Source organism: Alosa sapidissima, chromosome 17 (genome assembly GCF_018492685.1).
Source record: "Alosa sapidissima isolate fAloSap1 chromosome 17, fAloSap1.pri, whole genome shotgun sequence".
In the NCBI taxonomy this organism is placed as follows: Eukaryota; Metazoa; Chordata; class Actinopteri; order Clupeiformes; family Clupeidae; genus Alosa; species Alosa sapidissima.
In genome coordinates this window covers 7,088,600-7,110,021 of record NC_055973.1, presented here as the reverse complement: position 1 = coordinate 7,110,021, position 21,422 = coordinate 7,088,600, and the positions used below count along the sequence as shown (strand labels likewise).

Below are 21,422 nucleotides of genomic sequence, written 5' to 3'. Positions count from 1 at the left end.
TCTCTCTCTCTCTCTCTCCCTCTCTCTGTAGTATTGCAGGTAGCCCAGCCTAGGGTGGGCAGATACTACCCATAGTATTATTTTATTGCATTGGTTTTTAAATGTTTACTCTATGGGTGTATGTGTGTTTGTTGTGAGGGTAGGTTGCTTAGGTCATCTGGCCATTACAATCTTTTGTAAGATCTTGTGTGTGTGTGTGTGTGTGTGTGTGTGTGTGTGTGTGTGTGTTGTGTGTGTGTGTGTCACCATCTACAAATTCACTGTAGTGTGTCACACTCACCTGTGTGCTGATGTCATGGCATTGTGTGCACTTGATAATGGTTTTAAACCACCGGGCTCCCAAGCTTTGTTTTGATGTTTAATGTATCCAGGCACCTGTTATTGTGAGGTAATGTGTGTAATATATGTGAGTTTCATGTTCTGTCAACAGTAATTTATGATGGATTAATTCATTTTTTATAGCAATGAACTAACAATGGCAAGTTATAGTTTCTTTTTACTTATGATCTAATTGTATTGTTAAGATGTCTAGATATTTTTTGTTCGTTCACTCTCAATTAATAATCAGCATATTATGCAATGAATTTAGCTACTGGCAGTTGCCTTGTGTTGATATTCTCATAGGCCTCTGTCTACTAGTACTACGGAGTCTGGACATACATGTCCTTTGTATGCATACATGAGTTCTTTGTGGCCTTCCTCGTATTGTTTATTCGTGGAGTACAGGGCACATGTTTAATTTGTTCAATGTTGTCGCTGACAGCCAGGCTACAGTACACTGGGTGCGCAAGTGAACCGCTCTGTTCGTGGAGCATAAAAATAGTTTTAGAAATCCGGTCTAATTTTTTTTTTTAAATGTACGTAACGCTATCACGTCTGCTGTAGCCACTTCCATTGATTATAGTGGAAGCTAATTGTTGCAGCGCACATACACTCTCTGAACGCTTTCTGATGTAGCATTTGACAAGCAGCGTATGGGTGTGTGTGTTTGTGCGCGTCTCTGCTTGTGTGTTAAATGAGTTTGAGGCCGCGGAGTGGTGAGGAGCGAATGGGATGGGGCCGCCGGCCAGAGCAGGCGACGATGCTGTGGCACGTGGTGGCGCCTGGGAGATTTGTGGCCAGATGAGCTCGTGTGGAGTGGTCAGATGCTGGATGGCTGGCGGGACAGGCCAGGGGGTGCACAGGGTGGCCAGGGCCAGGGGGGTAGAAGGGACAGGCCGGGAGACAGACGGTCTGAATACAGGGTGTCCAGTTGGAGGAATGAGGGAGAGGAAGAGAGAGAGACAGACAGAGAGAGAGGGGGAGTGAGAGAGTTGGGGAGAGGAAAATAAACATAAGACGCATATGGAGGAAGATGGGGGGAGGAGAGGAAGGGAAAAAGAGGAATGAGAGTCACAGAGAAAAAGATAGAAGGAAGAGAGAGAGGGAGGGAGGGTGAGAGATGGGAAGAGAAAGCAAAAAACAGAGCTAAAAAAGGATATTGGAAGATTTATCTTGTTTGGCCATTACTCAGCCTGAAGACTCCCAAAGCCTTAATAACATTACAGCGTTGAGCGACTATAAGAGTGACTTGTGTTGAATGACCGAGAGAGAAAACGTTGCATGCGACTCCAAACAACCATTAAGTGCAGTAAAGCCAAAATAGCCGATGTGTTCAGGAGTTTGTGTTGACATGTACCATGGCCTTGACCCTGTCCTCTTAAATAGGCATCAGCCGCTAAAAGCAGCTTGGTACAGAACAGTGGTGGGAGGCAGTAACTGTTTTAATTTCACATTGCCACTGGCTGCTTTGTGCATGTGTGGGTGGGGGCGGGGATGGGGGGGGGGGGGGGCACTGTTACTGTATGTGTAAAGCGAGTCAGCTAAACTGTCTTTTTAAAATAATGAGAGAAAAATGTGATCATTTTTTATCCCTCTGATTCTAAGCCCCTCTCTACCTCTCTCTCTCTCTCTCTCTCTTTCTCTCCCTGTCTCACTCTCCCTGCCTCCCTCCCATCTCTCTCTTTCTCTCTCTCTCTCTCTCTTTCTCTTTCTCTCCCTGTCTCACACTCCCTCCCTCCCATCTCTCTCTCTCTCTTTCTCTCTGTCTCACTCTCCCTCCCTCCCTCCCATCTCTCTCTCTCTCTCTCTTTCTCTCCGTCTCACTCTCCCTCCCTCCCTCCCATCTCTCTCTCTCTTTCATCATTCTCACTCTATCTCATCAGGCCCTGTAATCCCATTTCCGTGCCCAATTACAGGGCCACTGGGTCAGACGAGTGTGCCTACATTCAGATGAGCCACATTAATAAGCCAACCCAAGGTGACGGCCGCGAGCGGGAGAGGGGACTTAAATCCGCAAACCATCATTCATTTATCCCCTCCAGCGAGGCGTGGGGCAGTCCTGTAAATCCAAAACGTTCTCCAGCTCCATCGGAAGAATGGATGGGGTCACCCCGTGCCACCCCCAGTGTAGGAGTGTAAGGCACGTCTCTATGATTATGTGTTAATACCTTGCTGGGGGCTCATTTTACATTCAAATGACAAAGGGGGAGGGTGGAGGGTGTAAGAGAGGAGAGAAAAGAGAGAGGGAGAGACAGAGAGGGAGAGAGGGAGGGAGGGAGAGCAATAGAGAGAGAAGGTGGGAGTGAGAGATGATTCAGGAAAAGATGGCTGAATTCTTCTCTTGCCTAGAGAGGATCATTATTGTTCAACTGGAAATGAATGCTGTATAATTTCTCTGTAGATTCTGTATTTTAATTTACCACATCACTGAAGTTAAGTTTTTGTTTTGTTGTGGACAAAAGCTGCTGTATTCTCTGAGGCAGCTACACATGGAATTATGGATATGTGATCGTGAAAGCATATGGATTTGTTATCCTTGCACATTCACAAGGCTCGGCAGAGGCCAATAGTATTGTGTGTCCCAGTGTGTGTATGTGTGTGTGTGTGTGTGTGTGTGTGTGTGTTTGAGTGCAGTGGGATGGGGCGAGGGCTGAGTTACTCTCACCCTCATTAAAACCACTGCTGAAGCCATGGCGATCTGTTGCCAGGCGATGTGACCTTTCCTCCAGCCGGATGTCGAGCACAGCGGTTTAATGGAGCGCAAAAGACATCCAGCTCCGCTGGAAGATCTGTCTGTGTGTGGAACTATGTGAGTGCCTGTTTCAATGTGTGCGAGTGCATTTGTGCGTTTATACATGCTTAGTGTGTTTGTGATAACACATAAGAGTCTGTGTGTGCATGTGTGTGTGTGTGTGTGTGGGCTGTGTGGGAAGTAAGGCACATTTGGGTTATAGTACCTGATAGGTCTACTTCCTGGTGGCGTGTGTACACAAAGTGTGCATGTGTGTGTGTGTGTGTGTGTGTGTGTATGATTATTTCTCCGTGTGTATGTAGACACATTTGTGCGTGTGCATGTTTGTGTGTATGCGGGACCCCCTGGTCTACACGCACCCGATGATGCATTCGACCTGCCTGCCTGCTCGAGTGGTGGATGGTTGTCATGACGACGGCTCCAGTCAGCTTGTCATCCTTGCTCCGGTTTTCCACATTAGTGGAGGCGGAGCAGAGAGGCAGAGAGCTCATTTACTTTACTTACGCTCTCTGACACACAGAAGCACACTCACACACACACACACACACACACACACACACACACACACACACACACACAAACACACAGATACACACACACTCACAAACACACAGATACACACACACACACACACAGATATAGACAGACAGGATGTAGTAATGAGACATTCCCTATTTCCCATATGATTTGCCCATAAACGTGCAGCTGGACATTCCTTTCTGAGACTAAACATTGAGACTATTGAACATTATACACTATGCAGCACAGTGGCTCATAACCTCTTAACTTCCTTTTCTTGTGCACTGACAAAAATACAGACATTCAGTTATAAAGTAATGAAAAACATAACAACTAGATCAAAGCGTCAATAAAGGCAGTATGTGGTTCAGGATTTTGGACATAGGACCTCATTTCCAAGTAAGCAAGTGTGATATTTATCAGTGGAGACCTTTTTCAACACGTTTCATCCAGTCCTTCTAATTGTAGAGTTCGCAGGTGCTAGGCTAGCGCAAGTCAACGGTATGTGTTAGCCTGCCACTAAAAACAGTCTTACCCACTCCAAAGTACACCCGAGGCAAATTCCAGACAATCGATGTAAATGTCTGTGTTGATAGAATAGTGTAAGAAATACAACTACCCTTGCATCGCGCTGCAATAGTTATACTTTGTTCCCTGAAGTTGGTAGTATTCATTTAAGTAACTCAGCGGCGGACTGATATTACCAAGGCTACTACTAGCAAAGAGTATAGAAGTTACTTCTATACTCTTTGCTACTAGGTATCCCCATTGGAGTGCGCTTTACTGTTTACTTTTCGGCGTAGTACTACTAACCGGAGCAAGTATAATTCCGCCGCTGCTAAGAAACTAGTCCCTCAAAATGTAATGCGATCGTTGAAATGCAAGGATAGAATAATGTTAGAAATAAAACTATCAACAGACATTTACATCGATAGTCTGGCGTTATAATTTATTTGCCTCGGGTGTACTTTGGAGTGGGTAAGACTGTTTTTAGTGGCAGGCTAACACATACCGTTGACTTGCGCTAGTCTAGCACCTGCGAACTCTGCAATTAGAAGGACTGGATAAAACGTGTTGAAAACGGTCTCCACTGATAAATAACACACTCGCTTACTTGGAAATGAGGTCCTATGTCCAAAATCCTGAACAACCCCTTTAATATTTTCACATTTTCAATGCCTCTCCACAACCTGGTATTGGTAAAGAATGATGATGAGAATATGGCCATGTTGCATAAATGGACCCTCAACCAGAGATGGGGAAGCCCAGGTTCAGAAAGTAAAAGTCCTACCATATATGGGCTCTACCTAGGATCTCACTAATTAGCTTATCTATCTGGCTGAAGAGTTGTGCAAGGTGGAATCAGCTGGTTTTGTGAATGGTTAGAACTAATGTCTCGTTGGACTTATACTTCCTGAAGCCAGGTTAGTCACCTCTGTCTTTGGCCGTTTGACTGCCTCTGATCTGGCTCACAACCGCTCAGATGTGTCTTAGAGTCAGCCACCGTCATGGGTAGCAAGCAGTTGACTCGAGAGGGATTCAGAGAGACCCCTGTGTGGATCTAGCGCAGAGTTAGCCTGCTCTTCCTGAGGGTTCTGCAGATTCAGTGGGTTCCTCAACACGACGGTTAGACTTGCCCGGTCTCAACATCTTATTTTAAACTGTGCTCAGCTGTCTGGTCCTTTCAGTCAGAATGTCTGGTGTTGACAAAACGCAATGCATCCCCTGTCAGATCTGGGTTGGTAGGAGGGAGAGAGAGAGAAAGAGGCCCCAGCACTTGCCTCGATTGCGATCCCTCGATGGCTTTCGTATCGTCAGCGAATATTTAGCTGAAATGGAGCACTACGCAGAATGCTAAGTCAGCTTTCCCCTGAAACAAACCCTCTCATACTCTCATAAGTGCGTGCTGATAGTAAACCTGAATTTGGTTTGATTTGGCACATTTGTCAACTATTACATTGACATCATTGCAATAGTGAAGGTTTTTTTTTGCAGTGTTGAAATGTTTTTCTTTTTCTTTGTCTCATAGATACATATATACACAGAACCATATATACACACAAACACACACACACACAACCAATATGAGACTTAAACACGCACACACACACACACACACACACACACACACACTTGCCCCCAAAGAGAGTGGTCAGGTAGGTCCCATGGCTCTTTTAAGGAAAGGGTCCATGACTGTGTCCAGCATGAGTACGTCAGCAGGGATTATGTCTTTAATCCGTGGTAAATGTCACTGCTCTGGGTATTTTCCATTTAGACTAATACATGCCGATTTTCACAACAGTTCTCAGAATGAAGCATCTGCCCATGTCAAGGGGGCTTTAGGCTGCTGTAACTCCCTTGAGTTTGTTTCCTCTGTGTGACCTATTCAGAAGATCTGTTGTAGCACTGTCCACTAGTAAAAAAAAACGAAGCTTCATAGACAAAACTGCAGTAGACGAAATGTATTGTCACTAAATTGCCTCCTTCATGTCCTGCAACATGGTGATGTCTGCTGACCACCACTGAAAAACCAATTATCTGTGAATTCTGGAGCAGACATTGGCCTGACCTGTTTTGCATTCTAATTCAACAAAGTAGTTTTTAAACATATTACATTTTTGCTTAAATTTTCCAAATTGTTTGATTAAAATTGCAACCCTTTCCTCAAAATCCATCCAACTACCTCCTTACCCATGTGGTCACAAATGCTTGCAGTGAACCCAGAAAACTGTTTGAAAGCCTTCACTAATATCTAACTTATTAGCATTTGCTATTTTGAGTACGCATGATCTGGATTCATTCCAGAGTCCCACTCGTCTACATAGGAGCCTCACTATATAAGTTATTGTAATTATTATAATACAAGAGACTTGGACAATTATCGTAAGTCTCTTGGTCATCAGGAACAGTCCTTGTTCTGTGCTTGGAAAATAGATAGACAATAACTCAGAAAAAATGCTGACTGCATTCTTCAGTGACTTAAAAAGGTCTTTGCTGAGGCCCCCTGAGGCTTGATGTAGAAGCGCGCTGGCCACAGCTTCATTGTTCACCCAGTTTTACCTCCACTCCCTTTGTTCTGCTGCCTGCCAGGTCTATTCATTACCTATGAAAAGCTGCGGGAGCCGTTAAGGTAGCCTGGCCTCGGTCCAGTTCCTCGTGCGGCCGGCCCCCTCGTCTCCAGCGCACTTCTCCACAGAGGCGCTCATCGCTCAACGTTACGGGAGCTCAAAGGGCCCTTTTCATACGCAGAGGTCAACCAGAATTCAGTTCGTTCAGCTTTCAAGTCCAGCTGCCACCCTGAGAGGCATTCCGAGTGCTGGGCTGGGTTTGTGACAGGCAGGCTACCTCCCACAGGCTGGTAGGCTAAATCAATGCGCAGTGACATTCATTTGTAAATGAATAAGTCCTTGTCATCCGCCGCATAAATAATTGGGGCATAATTTGGTTGGTGTTGGGTTTTTCGCTAGTCAGTGATGGTGTTAGTCATGCTTAAGTAATCCTGAATGAGCACGGGCCTGAAACCCAACCGCAGTCTGAGCACGGGGAGAGAAGAGTGCAGCGGTCGTGCTAATTGTGTAGAATTTTGTTATGTGTTGTGCCACATAAAACCCTGTAAGCAATTACTGAGGATTGAGATCATCCCTTTGGATTGTAGACCCTGTGTGTGTGTGTGTGTGTGTGTGTGTGTGTGTGTGTGTGTGTGTGTGTGTGTGTGTGTATGTATGTGTGTGTGTGTGTGTGTGTTTGTGTGTGTGTGTTCCAGATATAGATCCGAATAATGACTTACAGAATCACTGTTACATCATTTGTGGCCTCCTTGATGCCTAGAGAGCCATGACAACCTTCATGTCAATTGGGTTGTTGGAAACAGACGTCTTGATGATTTAGGATGACTGTTCCTGTTATCAAATTAGTAGCCCAGTGTCCTCTTCCAGTCACTTGGTCCCCTGCGCTCTCACCAGTGTCAGCTCTCGTCAACTGAACTACTGAGGCGTCGAGACCAAACCACTCTACTGGACATACGCAAGCTGTCGCCCACGTTCACAGCCCATGTATTTGAATTGGAGTTAAAATTCTGCCTAAAGTGGGGACACAGATTGTGTCCTCCTAATGCCCAGTGCCCACTCACAGAGTCACATACACATTTTCCCCATGCTGAAGCGGGCAGCAGGATGTCCTCCACATTCTGCATGGGGATAGAGTGTTATGGGGATTGAGTTTTACCCCTAATTGGGAAGCAGATTTATGTCCGTACATTGTGCTGTTCAGATTCTTATAACCCTCACCTTTTAAATTTGACACCTTCTTCCCCCTTTTTTGGTGAGAATTTTGGGAAGGGGAGACCCAGTAGGGTGTGTGTTTGGCAAGGGGGGGGTCCTCCTGTATGGCTTGTGGATGGAACTGAGATGGGGTGAGTGGACAGGGCTCAAAACGATTGGGGTGGTTGATGGGGAGGGGGGGGGGGTATTCGATCTGGTATGCAAAGAAACCGGTGTGCATTCCAGCCTCCTGCTGGTCCCAGCGCTGGCCCCGTTCTGGCCCTGGGTCTGCGTGTCTGCAAGTGCGTGCTGGGACAGGTGGAGCCCGGGGGGGGGGGGGGGGGGGGTTCGAAATTTAAGAAGTCAGTAAGATGGGGGGGGGGGGGGGGGGGGGTAGGACAGTACTGGACAGGACAGTAAGCAGACATACTACTATGGTTTTAAATACTCTAAAGTCTATTTTGGCAGAGAGAGAGAACAAGATGAGAGAAAGAGATGGTGACGGAGTGCAAAAAAGACAGAGAATTCATGCAGTCTCCAAGGAGGGGAAAAGAGTGTTGAAGAGACTGGGTGCACAGTGTTTTCTCCACCACGTAATGACATGAAGAGCTGCTCTGTCTCACATTTTCATGCACTCTGGTAGAGTTAACAGACTTTCACTGGTAGGCTAGGCCAGACACACTGAAGCATTCCTTTCATGGAGCGTATGCTTCAACAATTAGCTTCCAATAAAATTAATGGAACTGGCTATTTTCTAAAACTATTTTTATGCCCTACGAACGGTGAGGTTAAATTGCACACCCAGTGTAGCCTAGCTGTAACTCTTAATTACCTCACTATCCTCATATTCTTACTGTTCAGACTAAATGACCTCATATTTCACAGACTCTGAGGACTTCATCATCTCACAATCTACAGACTGAGTTTCCTTACGAGTTACAGGCTGAGATTCCGTACAGGTTACATACAATGTTACCTCACAAGTTACAGACAGAGGAATGGCATAGTTAAGTTCAACTCACTTTCCTCTGACTCTGGCAGACGTAGTTACCTCACATTCCAACTGACATCATTGTCTCCAGTCCACACTGACTCAAAAAGAGACATGAGTTTGGGTTTGGCCTCAGTGTTGGCTATCTAATGAGCCGCCTCACCTGTCGTGGGAAAAAAGCACAGGAGTGAATGGCATCGCTTGACAAGTGACTGCACTGCATGACTGAACGGCTGCAGATTTGTCGACAGAGGCGCCAGCTCTTTCACAAAGCGTGTGCGAGTAAGGTGTGAAATAGCAGAAGCTCTTTGAAGGGACTGGCACGTAGACCCTACACCTGACGCCGTGGTCTCCTCGCCGACTTCCTGCCGCCCTCGCCCTGGAGGCGACCCAGGCTCAAAGGCATCCCATCTGGGTGCTCGGAAAAACTTACATCACTTCCTGCCCTGCTAGTGGTCATACACTGTAGCCCGCAAATTCCACCAGATGCCTTTGGAAACAGAAAAAAGACCCTTTGGTTTAGCCTAAGTGTGTGTGTCCTATTTTACAGTGACTTTGTGTGTGTGCTTGTGTGTGTCTGTGTGTGTGTGTCTGTGTTTGGTGTGCGTGTTTGGCAGCTTCTGTGTGTGTGTGTGTGTGTGTGTGTGTGTGTGTGTGTGTGTGTGTGTGTGTGTGTGTGTGTGTGTGTGTGTGTGTGTGTGTGTGTGTGTGCACGAACGGATGTGTTTAATAGAGTGACTGGTCAGTGGCCATTAGTGCTGTCAGGCTCTCCTCTTCGTGCGCGCCAGCATGGCGTGTATTCCCTGGCCATGTCTTATTCTGTCCGTGGCCATGTTTCATTTCATCCCTAGCGAAGTCTAATTTCGGGTCCGTCCCAAACCGGGCTCTCCCTGAGCATATGGCCAGTCATACATCTTTAATCCACCCCTAAGCCCCACACCCCATGCCCCCCCCCCCCCCCCCCCCTCCTGCCCTGCCAAGCATCCCGAACCGAAACAGGCCGGGCTCTGTGTCCATCCGTCCGAGGCCTCTGAAGGAGCGATAAAAGCCGACATCCATCAGTCTGCCTGCGACAGTGGCAGAGGCCAACGGCCTCAGCTAAAAACAGGCAGCCCGTGGAAAATAGAAAAAAAAAAGCTGAAGAGGATATTTCTGTGTTAAGCTTTGCCCAGGCTGATATGCATACCAGCTGGACACTCAGTGGTGTTTTTCTCCTCTGAGTAGCGCTGTGTCCAGCTTTTATCCTTTCCCCCTCGTTTCTCTTTTCTCCACCACTCCTCCTCTCCACTCATCTTCTTACCTCAGCTCACCCGGCCGGTGCCTTGCCTCTCCTCCCCTCGCCATTCCTCTCACTACTCCTCTTTTCCACAATCTTCTATCATTCTCTCCTTTCTACTGCATTCTCTCTTCTCCTCTCGTTTTCTCTCTTGCCCAGTCCTCTTTTCCTCCCTTCTTCCCTGCATGCTGGTTCCTCCTTTGTTCTTCACCCTACTTATTTATCACTGTGTCGTTCCTCTCCTAAAGTGTCCCCTTAATATTCTCCACTCTGCTCCACTCCACTCTGTCTACCAGCTCCTCTCATCTCCACTCTTCCCCTGTGTCATTTTCAACTCTTCAACTCCCCTTCTCTCTTCTCCTTTACCTCTCTTCCCATCTCTATCGCTCTTTGGGGTGAGTTCCTGTAGCAGCACAGAGAAATGAAAGAGAAAGCTTTAATCTCCTCCGTTTGATGGAATTTATATTTTGTCCTTTTTGATGCTGTGTTGCGTAATTAGTTCAGCTGGAGTAAGCCTGGCAAAAAAGGAATAAAAATCCCCCATTCCCCTGTAATGCATGGCACATAGCCCAGAGAACCTCTCTCTCTCTCTCTCTCTCTCTCTCTCTCTCTCTCTCTCTCTCTCTCTCTCTCTCTCTCTCTCTCTCTCTCTGTCTTTCTTTATTTCTCTCTCTTTCTCTTTCTGTCTCTATCTCTCTTTCTTTCTCTGGGAAGAGGGGGATGGAAATGATTGTGTGTGTATATATATGTGTGTGTGTGTGTGTGTGTGTGTGTGTGTGTGTGTGTGTGTGTGTGTCTATGCTGGCTTGCAGGAGATTTGTGAACCAGGTCACCCCTCTCAGTTCCTGTGTGCCTAGTAAAGCCACCTTCTCTTATGTCAGCGGCAACTCTAGCGACATGGCTCCCGCTGACTCTCACTCTGTTGTTCAGCTCCAAGTCACATAACACAAGACCATGTTGGATTTCCTCAGCGCTGAGAATGACACTGTTCATCGACACAGTCTGGTAGTTGATGTGTTGGCCAAACACTGATTCTCTACCAATGTGAAAGTTTGTCATGAGTGATTGATCATAGTGTGCGCTGTAGAGAAGAGAGATGGCTCTATTCAGTAACACCATGGGTTGTTTTGTATTCCCCTTTACCTTTTACAGGGTAGTTAAATTGTTAACTGATTCAGAATTACCTGTCTGTGAACTGCAAATAGACACTGGCTGTTGTGTCTGTGAACCCAAAGCTAGACACCATAGTGTCCCCATCTCCTGCTGATGCTGCTCTTCATACATATTAAACACATTTCAGTCAGCACATGTGTGAAAGATATAGTGTCAAAACCTTTAACCACTCAGCCTGTCTGAAAACTAAAAACACTGCTCACATTTTACTCTATTTCCCAATTTCAGTTATGTGAATAATGTAAAAGTTGAAAAACAGCAAGTTATCCCACACCTTATAGTGTTTATTTTACCCTTAGATTTGAAGATTATTAAAGCAGTTAGCATAATACTTATAGCAGGTAGCTGCTGCCTGTCTTAGCAGCTGTGTGCTGCTGTGAGTGGATGCAGCCGGTGATGTGTGCTGCTATGCGCTACTGCAGCTGTTGCTGTGTGATGCTATGTGCTATTGCTACTGTAGCTGTTGCTGTGTGATGCTATGTGCTATTGCTACTGCAGCTGTTGCTGTGTGATGCTATGTGCAATTGCTACTGCTGCTGTTGGGTGGGTGTGCGTGAGTGCCGTGTGGAGAGGGAGTCGGCCCTCTGCTGCGGCCTCTAGACTGGATTAAGTGCTTTGGCGGATCCCCTCCTTCCCATCCATTTGGAAAAGCAGGATTTGGATTTGACAGGAGGGCGGGGGTCAACACCGAGCGTGACCCAGCGGACAGGAGTGTGCACTCGGAATGCACTACTACACACTCACACACACACACACACACACCCACACGCGTGCGCATACACACATTCACTCAAAAACCATGCTCAAAAGTGGCATATGCGCAAAACACAGATGGTCAGTATACACAGACATACAGGCTTAAATACACGTTTTTGTTTTTTGCGATTTATTTTATTTCGATTTATTTTTTTAAATTATCAATTTTAATTATCAATTAAAATATCACACTGTCCAGGAGAACCATTTATTTAATTATTGATTGTATGCAAGTGAATGATAAAATGACAATAACAGAAACTTTGAATTCCCACACATGCACAGACTGATTAATCATCCAGCATAGATGATTGGCCAGTAAACGGCAAACGTATGATTCACCCTGAACAACCAACATGTATTAGATACCAGCAGATGTAGGCATTCATAACCATTATTGTTACATAACAAAAGCCTCCAGACAAGGCCTGCATATCGCTTCTGGCCTGATGATGATACCAGGCCATATCACATATGTCACATGTTGCACAATCTTTGTCATCTATTTTCCGTTTTGCTTGTTTGTGTCTGCTCTGCGTGGAGGATTTGAATACGTACAGACATACTGACTGCCTAACGGCTGGTGGCAAAATCTTGGCTGGCAAAGTGCTGGCCTAATACATTCAGCAGTTCTGGTCTTAGAAGGGTAATATTTTTGCTGAGTTGGTGAAGTGCTGCATCAGCACTTGCTGAACAAAGATGAGACTTTTTTTTCGCAGTTGTACTACACAGATTTCTCAGCCTGTAAAATAATCCATAGTAAGGAAAAATGTCTTTGTTCCCTCTATTATTGGATTTTTATGCCTCCACACCGGTGTTTATGATGGCTGGAGGCAGCATGTTTTTGAGTCCGTATGTACGTATGTCCAGACGTCTGTTAGTCAACCTCTCTCGTGGACGAGACATATCAAGAACACCTCAAGGCACGTGCTTCAAATTTGGTATGAATATCCAATTGAACTCTGGATTGGAATTAATTAGATGTTACAGGCCAAAATGCAAGGTCACTGTGACGACATACATATGGCCCATTCTCGTGAATGTGATGTCTCAAAAACCCCTTGAGGCATGTTCTTCAAATTTGGTATGAATATTTACTTGGACTCTAAGATGAACTGATTTTGGAGGTCAAAGTTCAAGGTCACTATGACCACATGTATGTATCGGAACTCCCCCTAATACCGTCGGTCCCGTATTTCCGCCGTCTTGCGTGTATGTGTCACTTAATATCCATTTCTATACAAACCAAGACGGCGGACTCCTAAAGAAACGCAACCACCCACACCATAAGTGTATCTACATTAGCTATGTACCAAAAATGACATTTTACCGTGACTCGAAGAGCTGTAAACAGTGTTGTAAGGCTGCGTGTACACAACCGCTTGGAGCTCCAGTGGAATTGGTTGCTTAATGAATTGCTTTTTACTCCCCTCCTGAATAATGATTCATTTTGTAGTAAAATAAGTTTTGAGTAAAGCATCTCATGTGTTGCCACTGTCAAATGTCTATATATATGACAAGATGTTCCTTATCTAATCCTTTCTCTCTCTCTTTCTCTCTTTTTTGTCTGTCTGTCTGTCTGTCTGTCTGTCTGTGTGTGTGTGTGTGTGTGTGTGTGTGTTGGCACTCATCGCCACAGGACCGCTCATGCACGAACCAAGAGTGAAGCAGCTGACCAGGCAGCTCTGGCAGCCCTCCATGACTCTGACCTGGCCAGATCAGTGGCCAGAGAGCTCTCCCCAAGCTTCCATCAGCCAGGTAACCTAAGGCACAGCCTGCACAACACAACACAAGACCTGCACAGCACAACACAAGTCCTGCACAACACAACACCTGCACAACACAACACCTGCACAACACAACACCTGCACAACACAACACAAGACCTGCACAACACAACACCTGCACAACACAACACAACACCTGCACAGCACAACACAAGTCCTGCACAAACACAACACTTGCACAACACAACACCTGCACAACACAACACAACACCTGCACAACACAACACAAGACCTGCACAACACAACACTTGTACAACACAACACAAGTCCTGCACAACACAACACCTGCACAACACAACACAAGTCCTGCACAACACAACACCTGCACATCGCAACACAACACTTGCACAACACAACACCTGCACAACATAACACAAGTCCTGCACAACACAACACAACACAACACAACACCTGCACAACACAACACACGTCCTGCACAACACAACACCTGCACAACACAACACAAGACCTGCACATCACAACACAAGACCTGTGGGGTGTACTACGAATCTCGATTAGTGGGTTAGCGAGGTATGTTGCGCTCAAAGCCAGGCTATGCTCTGACACAAAAGTGGATCTGTTTTAGTGTCGCTATATCACCATGGTATCTTATGCTATCAACCAAACCTGGTCGGGAGGAGGTTATGTGCTAAGATAGCTCAAATCGTGTAATCTACCGCACACTGACCAATCAATTGTCTTAAAAACGAAGTTATCTCACGTGTAGGATTCTGTCATATATCTTACAGGTGGAGCTCCGCCTCTACTAACATTTTGGAGCTCGAATGGACTTTAATAGTGCTGTGCGTGCAAATATCCCACTATGGACGTGCATACCATACAACAACTGATGACAATTGATTTATTTGATGTTAAAGGTTAGACACAAAAAATGACCGCAGTGTAGATTAAGCTATCGCTCATGAATGCGGAAGTAATTGTTTTTAAATAGAGGCGGTCTTGTGCGTCTCCACGTTACACGATTGGCCAAAGTCATCCCAACACCGAGAACATGCACAGATCTGAGCTGAAAGCCTAGTTTGACAAATATATCACATAACTGCAATCGTAGTATCACTTAACGTATACCCCTGAGTCAAGGCTTTGTCAAGCCTCGATATGTCTACATAGCCTAGATATGTCTAACGTGCTTCGTAGTATACCCCACTGCACAACACAATGTCTACCCAAACAACAATAAAATCTTTCCAACACAAGATCTTTACAATTAAGTGGAAGATCTGCATAAGATAGCACAAGATCTGGATAATTTGGCAGGTGAGGTGGAGCTGTGGAATTGTCACCACCTGACAATTGATCAGCCTGGGTTTCACCTTCAAAGGCCAATCACCTTTACCTTTGTAATATGGCAGCTTTGGAGCAGATGTGTCCCTGCTTTTTACCTCATTTGCTCTTGGACCCCCACAGGACTCATGCCAAGTCAGGGGTGAATTAGTTTCAGAGCCGTTTACTATTCAGGGGTGCGTTTCCCAAAACCATAGTTGCTAACCTGTTAGTTGCTAACCTGTTAGCAACTTTGTTGGTTGGCAATGGGAACATCCCACATAATTTACAGTCCAAATAATGTAATGCTTGTTTTTTTTTATAAATATTCCGTAAGTCGCTTCCTTTTGATAGAAAAAAGTATTTAAAGGACTTTAGACTGAGGTCCTGACTCAGAATCTTAGCAGCTTTCTTGCTCAAAGGCAGCAAACTAGAGTTAAAGCCTGGCCTTCTCTGCCATTGCCACAGGTTGTAAGTCAGTGTTATGTTTGTAAACTTCAGACAGGGTGAAGAGCGTTGAAGCAGTGTTTCACATCATCACATCACACCTGTTCTCTCAAAGCAAGGCATCTTTTTATAGCACAGCTAACGGGAAGGTGGATAACATGGAAGTGGAATGGGATTTGGGTTTGGCCCAGTTCAGAAACCTGAACCGGCCCAGCTACAGTAGGTTCATTCCAGGTGCTTTGTACACAAACTAAAAGTCTAGAACCACCTTCAGCATGGAACACAAGAACGTTTCATCATAGTCAATGTCAAGCTGTAGATATATGGCATATGGTTGCAGTGATAGAGTATACGTAACATATGTAAGTCAAGTATATTTTAATGCAAAGCCTAAAGGGGCCCTTTGTATAACATAGTATCACTGAATTATCAGTTTGAAGAAGTTTGCGTTTATACACCTTAAGTCTCAGTAGTGCATATGGCCATAGTGCATGCTGCACACTATGAATCTTCTACTGTATGTTTATCATAACAGTGTCAGGGAGAGTTCATACTGTACATGTATACAGTACATGTTTTCAAACCAAAAAGAACTGGTCATACTTTACTTGGAGAGTCCGCCCACAGATTAGATTATTAACAAACTATCTGTTTACACTCTGTTGCCTACAATTCGTAGTAGCTGTGGCCTACTGGTTAGCGCTTCAGACTTGTGACCGGAGGGTTGCCGGTTCGAACCCCGACCAGTAGGAAGCGGCTGAAGTGCCCTTGAGCAAGTCACCTAACCCCTCACTGCTCCCCGAGCTGCCGGGATTAGTGTGTGCTTCACCTCACTGTGTGTTTCACTAATTCACGGATTGGGATAAATGCAGAGACCAAATTTCCCTCACGGGATCAAAAGAGTATATATACTTATACTTATACTTATATATATATATATATAATTCATGGTTAAGACTTAAGGAACTTGAATCTTCTCTGAAGTCCCAAATCTCTGTGAGCAGGCCACTAAAGTAAGGTGTTACTGAAGACCTTAGTAAGCTAAAACAAAGCGGAGCTAAAATGAAATCTGGAAACAGCAACGAAGTGCAGACTGTTGAACTACTACTGAGCAGGTGTGAGAGTTAGATGTGCCTGCAGATGTGTGAGTAGACCTGCGTGAGTGTGTGTGAGATGCAGTCGTGTGTTAGTGTGTGTGTGTGTGTTAGTGTGTGGGAGCTTTCAACGTGCTTAAGTGTGTTTGAGCTTCAGTCTTGCTTGAGTGGTCTCTCCTAATAACACCCAAGGCGCTAACCTGAACCCACGTCACATAGTGCCATGTAGCGTCACATCACCAGCAGGGTCGGGAGAGGGAATGTGAGCCATGCCAGTAAAGAGGCATACAGCTCACGCCACGCACGTTCATGTTCAGATAAGGGCCGCGGGGGCCCCTGGGGGCCACGTCAACAACACCTTATCGCCTCTCAGGGCCACATGGCTCTTGGCACCAAAGCCCGTCTGACCACCAGAGCACCTGCTATGGCAGGGTTGTGGTTTGTCACTGGACTGAGTCATGCAAGCTGGGGCTGATGGGGATGACGCCACTCTGAAGTCCCAAGGCCCTAATTTGAATGAGGGGCAATGACTACTAAAGATGGGCAATGGGCAGAGTGTCTCGGGCATGAAGCAAAGCTATTATGTGGTGTACTGCTGGTCCACCCATGTTTGCTCATGATATTAAGCTAGCAAAATGATTTGGCCGAGTTATTGAATTGGCTTTCGTTCTGTTGGTGTTTGCCATGTGTTAAACCTCACTCTCCCTCCATCTGTCTCTCACCCTTCCACCTGTCTCTCTCTCTCTCTCTCTCTCTCTCTCTCTCTCTCTCTCTCTCTCTCTCTCTCTGTCATGGCACCTTTGCCCTTACTCCCTTTGTGTCTGCTTTGGAGTCTAGGCAAACTAAATAGTCTCTAGAATAAACCTCACGCAAATAATGTGGACAAGATCTACAAGATGAAAGTGACATTTGATTCCTTTAACAGAATGATAACCTATTTATTTCATAATCAATTCTGATACTATTGTACATTTATGTTTGATTAATTTAAGTCATGATGCAGAGCTTAAACATGTATCTCAGCAACATATTCAACTGCATCTCCTTGAAATATTGAATAAGATACTCGTGTTAAGCTGGTTGCTTTCCTGTATATTGTTAACTGGAATACACCTTCATCCTCCCCCTCTCCCATGCTGAAAAGGACTGGTGTGTTTCTGGGGAGAGATAAATGTTTGAACGGATCTGCACAGTTCTGTTTCTATGGCTACAGTTAAAGTCTCTAAGTGCGCAAACAAAGCCTTCAGGAAGACTTAGCTGGCAGGTATTCCCCCGCTTCGGTTTTGTTGTGACTGGAACCACCAGAAGCCATGGTTTTCACCAGTGACTCAGGGCTGTAGAGTGGCTACCAAGCCCTTTTGAAGCTAGCACTATTATTCAAATTTGCTAGATCAGCCAGAGGAATGTCTGGAAGTATGTCTGTCACAACTACATTCCTACAATGTAATCATGGCAATGTTTATACGGCTATATAAGCCGACTATCCGATGCTGGTTTACTTGTGAGAGTCAGTCAACACCATTTTTACAGGCTAGCAAAAGATGACGAAGAAAAAAAAAAGTAGTCAGTATGAGCACGTACTGTACTTAGCCAGCAGGCTAACCGCTAGCAGCATTTAGCCTCTGTGCTCTGAAGCGCAGCTGAGTTGTGCCCCATGTGTGAGTCTGCGGTGGCTCACTGCCAAGGGGTGCCAGAAGAGAGGGTGAGTAACACACAGACAATGAGGGGCCTTTGGACAGACACCCTGGACATGAACAAGAGACCCAGAGGACAGACGGCTTGTTGTTTGTGGTTTGGAAAACAGGCGGTAATGTTTCCTAGCACACACCATGCACACACACACACACACACACACCTGGGGCCCTTTCACAGTGTCAGGGATTACACGGAGTGTAATGAGGTTATAATAGACTGGTTCGATGGTAGCTGTGTGATATTCATTCATTCTCATACATTTCTATACATTAAGATAGCAATATGTTAGATTGTGTGTTTAACTGATATTATACATCTATGAATCAAGATGAGAACCTACTAAATCTATGAATTAAGCATCCTACCATGTGTTCAGAGACCATCCACTCTATATATATATATTCACTATATAGTGTAGTATGTTGTGAAAGAATATAGATGCCCTGGACACAGGGCTAGTAAGTGTGCCCTTAATCATTTGTCATGTTCTGGCAACTCCTCTGTTTAATGTAAACACTTCCTATCAGACAGCATTCCTATGCTTAAATATAGAGTCTGGGGAAAAAAGAGAAGGTATTTTTAGCTGTGTGAAAAATTCCATACAGATAGACATAGACTGGAAAAACCCTTCAACAATGCCTACCATCCATGGATGTGAAGTACTTATAAAATATGTTTAAATGTATACATTTAAAATCTTCCTATCGAAGATGTCAACCTCTTGCATGATTACAAATTTGATCAGAGCCAGTCTGTTGCTTTACAGTCAGTTGCTGGGTCTTTACTTTAGCCAGGGAAGACCGCTATAGTGTGAAAGACTCTGAGGAGAAGCTCTTAGTCTACAAAGGAGAGGATGATGCAAGTGTATGAAATCCAATGCTCTACGGTGTGAAGATAAACTTGGGAGACTTTCCCACATAATCTGAACGGGCCCTCGACAATCTCCACTACAAAGACTTGGCCCTGGCGAAGCTTACAGTGCTCTTCCAAGAGCAACAAAATGTCCCCCTTTAAAAAGAGACAACACTGCTGCTTGCGCTGTAATTGATGTTTCAGTTTTACATCGGATTATCACAGTGAAGGGATGTGCGCTATTCAAACAGGCACATAGGCATTACATAAAACACACAGGCTGATTCTAAAATGGACAAGACTCCATTTTCCCCTAGCTCAGGTAATCTGTACAGTGATCAGACGTAGCCTACCTTCTCTAGGCTTAAGACAACAGCAACTACTAAAGGTACAGTCAGCTATTATTGTTGGTGGTTAAGGAACTGGTTGCGAGTGTGCTCCTGGCAGTTTATGTTTCTCCCGTGCATTTTGATTCCTTCTTTCACTTGTTTTCAATGTATTTCTTGACCAGATTGGTGTAGCCCCCAAAATGTGAACCAACACATAACAAGAGCTCAAGGAGAGAAGCATAAAAAGTTAAATAACCAGTAATACTGGGAGATGCTTCCCTTGAGGTTACATCGTCTTGTTTTTTAACAAAAAAGTTACAGTCTATGCCTTCAGTCTCATTTGGTGTGAGGTGTGTTATAGCAGCCATCTAACTGATATCAAATCTGGACCAGATCTCTTTTCTTTGTGGACATTGACCTTTCTGAGGCCGCATGTGTGTGTGTGTGTGTGTGTGTGTGTGTGTTTGTGTGTGTGTGTATGTGTGTGTGTGTGCTTGTGTTCCTGTCTACCCCCCAGTGCGAAAGGCAGGCCATGACCGCACTGCATGAAGTTTATAGAGAGATGTTAATCAAGCTATATTTGGCCCCAATGTGTCCTTACGGGGCCAGCCCTGGAGACATAGCTGGGATGGCCGAGCTGAGAAGCTGCAGTGGCTGAGCTCTGGGGCCTGGATGGATGGACTGACTGACTCACTGCAGCTGTCCATTCCTTCAGCCGGGGCCATCTGCAGAGAGACACACACACGCACGCGTGCATATACATACATACACACACACACACACACACACACACACACACACACACACACACACACTTGCATACATACAGACAAACGGATAGAAAATAAAACACCCAGATACACACATGAAGACACACACATATAAGGATAGGGAGTTCCTACACAAATTTCACTGAAAGCACACTACTGTGTAGTACACTACTAACACAGGCTTACATGTACATACAGAAGGTAAGACGTTTACAGTATCTCCATGTACCACAACATACTGTACATACTTAAAGTACATTACTAAAACTTACCGACACAGACACTGTTAAAATCTGTTAAAACTATGCTAAGTAACCATAACCAAAGTAGTCACTCACACTCTCACAGTTACTTCCTTACACATACAGTACACACAAGCATTTATATACAAGTCTCACAAAAAAACTCAAGCCTATATCAAACAAGTGATGTATGGGATATATGACAGGCTAAGTGGCCCCTGATCCTTGGGTTAGTCACATCAACACACACACACCCAGACTGCGGCCAGACAGTGTTTTTGTGACCCCCACCAGGGATTTTACAACTCACACACATTCACACACACAGACTTGTAAGTTGGGGGTCACCTTGAGGTATTGATGTCTCATTTCAACAAAGGCATGAGTCACAGCCAGTCCAGAGGATGGGCATTTTTATTGGTGGCAGTGTCCAGAATGACAGCGATAACAGTCAGTCCAGTTCTGAGTCTAGTTTAGCCTGTGAGCCACATGTATTTGTTTAACCCAGAGCTTTATCTATCACATACAGTATCATATGAGGGTATTAGACAGCTGATGTCAGTCACAGGGCACATTTAAGGAGATTAATAGCTTCATACATTACCAAGCCCTCGCCTCACATGCCGCAGCATGTGAGCCAGTCTCTCATTTGTTTTTTGTTTTGTATTGGTTTTGTTTGGGTTTTTTTCCCCTCTGAAGGCCTATTCAAAATGAATGCAAAGGGAAGACAATGAATGAGGCAGTGGCCCAATCTGCATGAGAAGCGTGTGTGTGTGTGTGTTTATGTGTGCTGGGCGGATTTTTGCCCCCCCCCCCCCCCCACACACACACACACACACCCATCCACTTAAGTGTCGCCAGTCGTGTGTAATCTG

The 21,422-nt window shown here is 45.1% G+C and overlaps 1 protein-coding gene across 1 annotated transcript in view; it reads left to right on the top strand.

The window, feature by feature from the left end:
* Positions 1-21,422, top strand: part of jph1a (junctophilin 1a) — a 40,409-nt gene that overhangs the window by 9,402 nt on the left and 9,585 nt on the right. Inside the window, exon 4 of the mRNA XM_042068223.1 lies at positions 13,687-13,805. Within this exon, the coding sequence (XP_041924157.1) occupies positions 13,687-13,805 (119 nt within the window). The remainder of the gene's footprint in view (positions 1-13,686; positions 13,806-21,422) is intronic.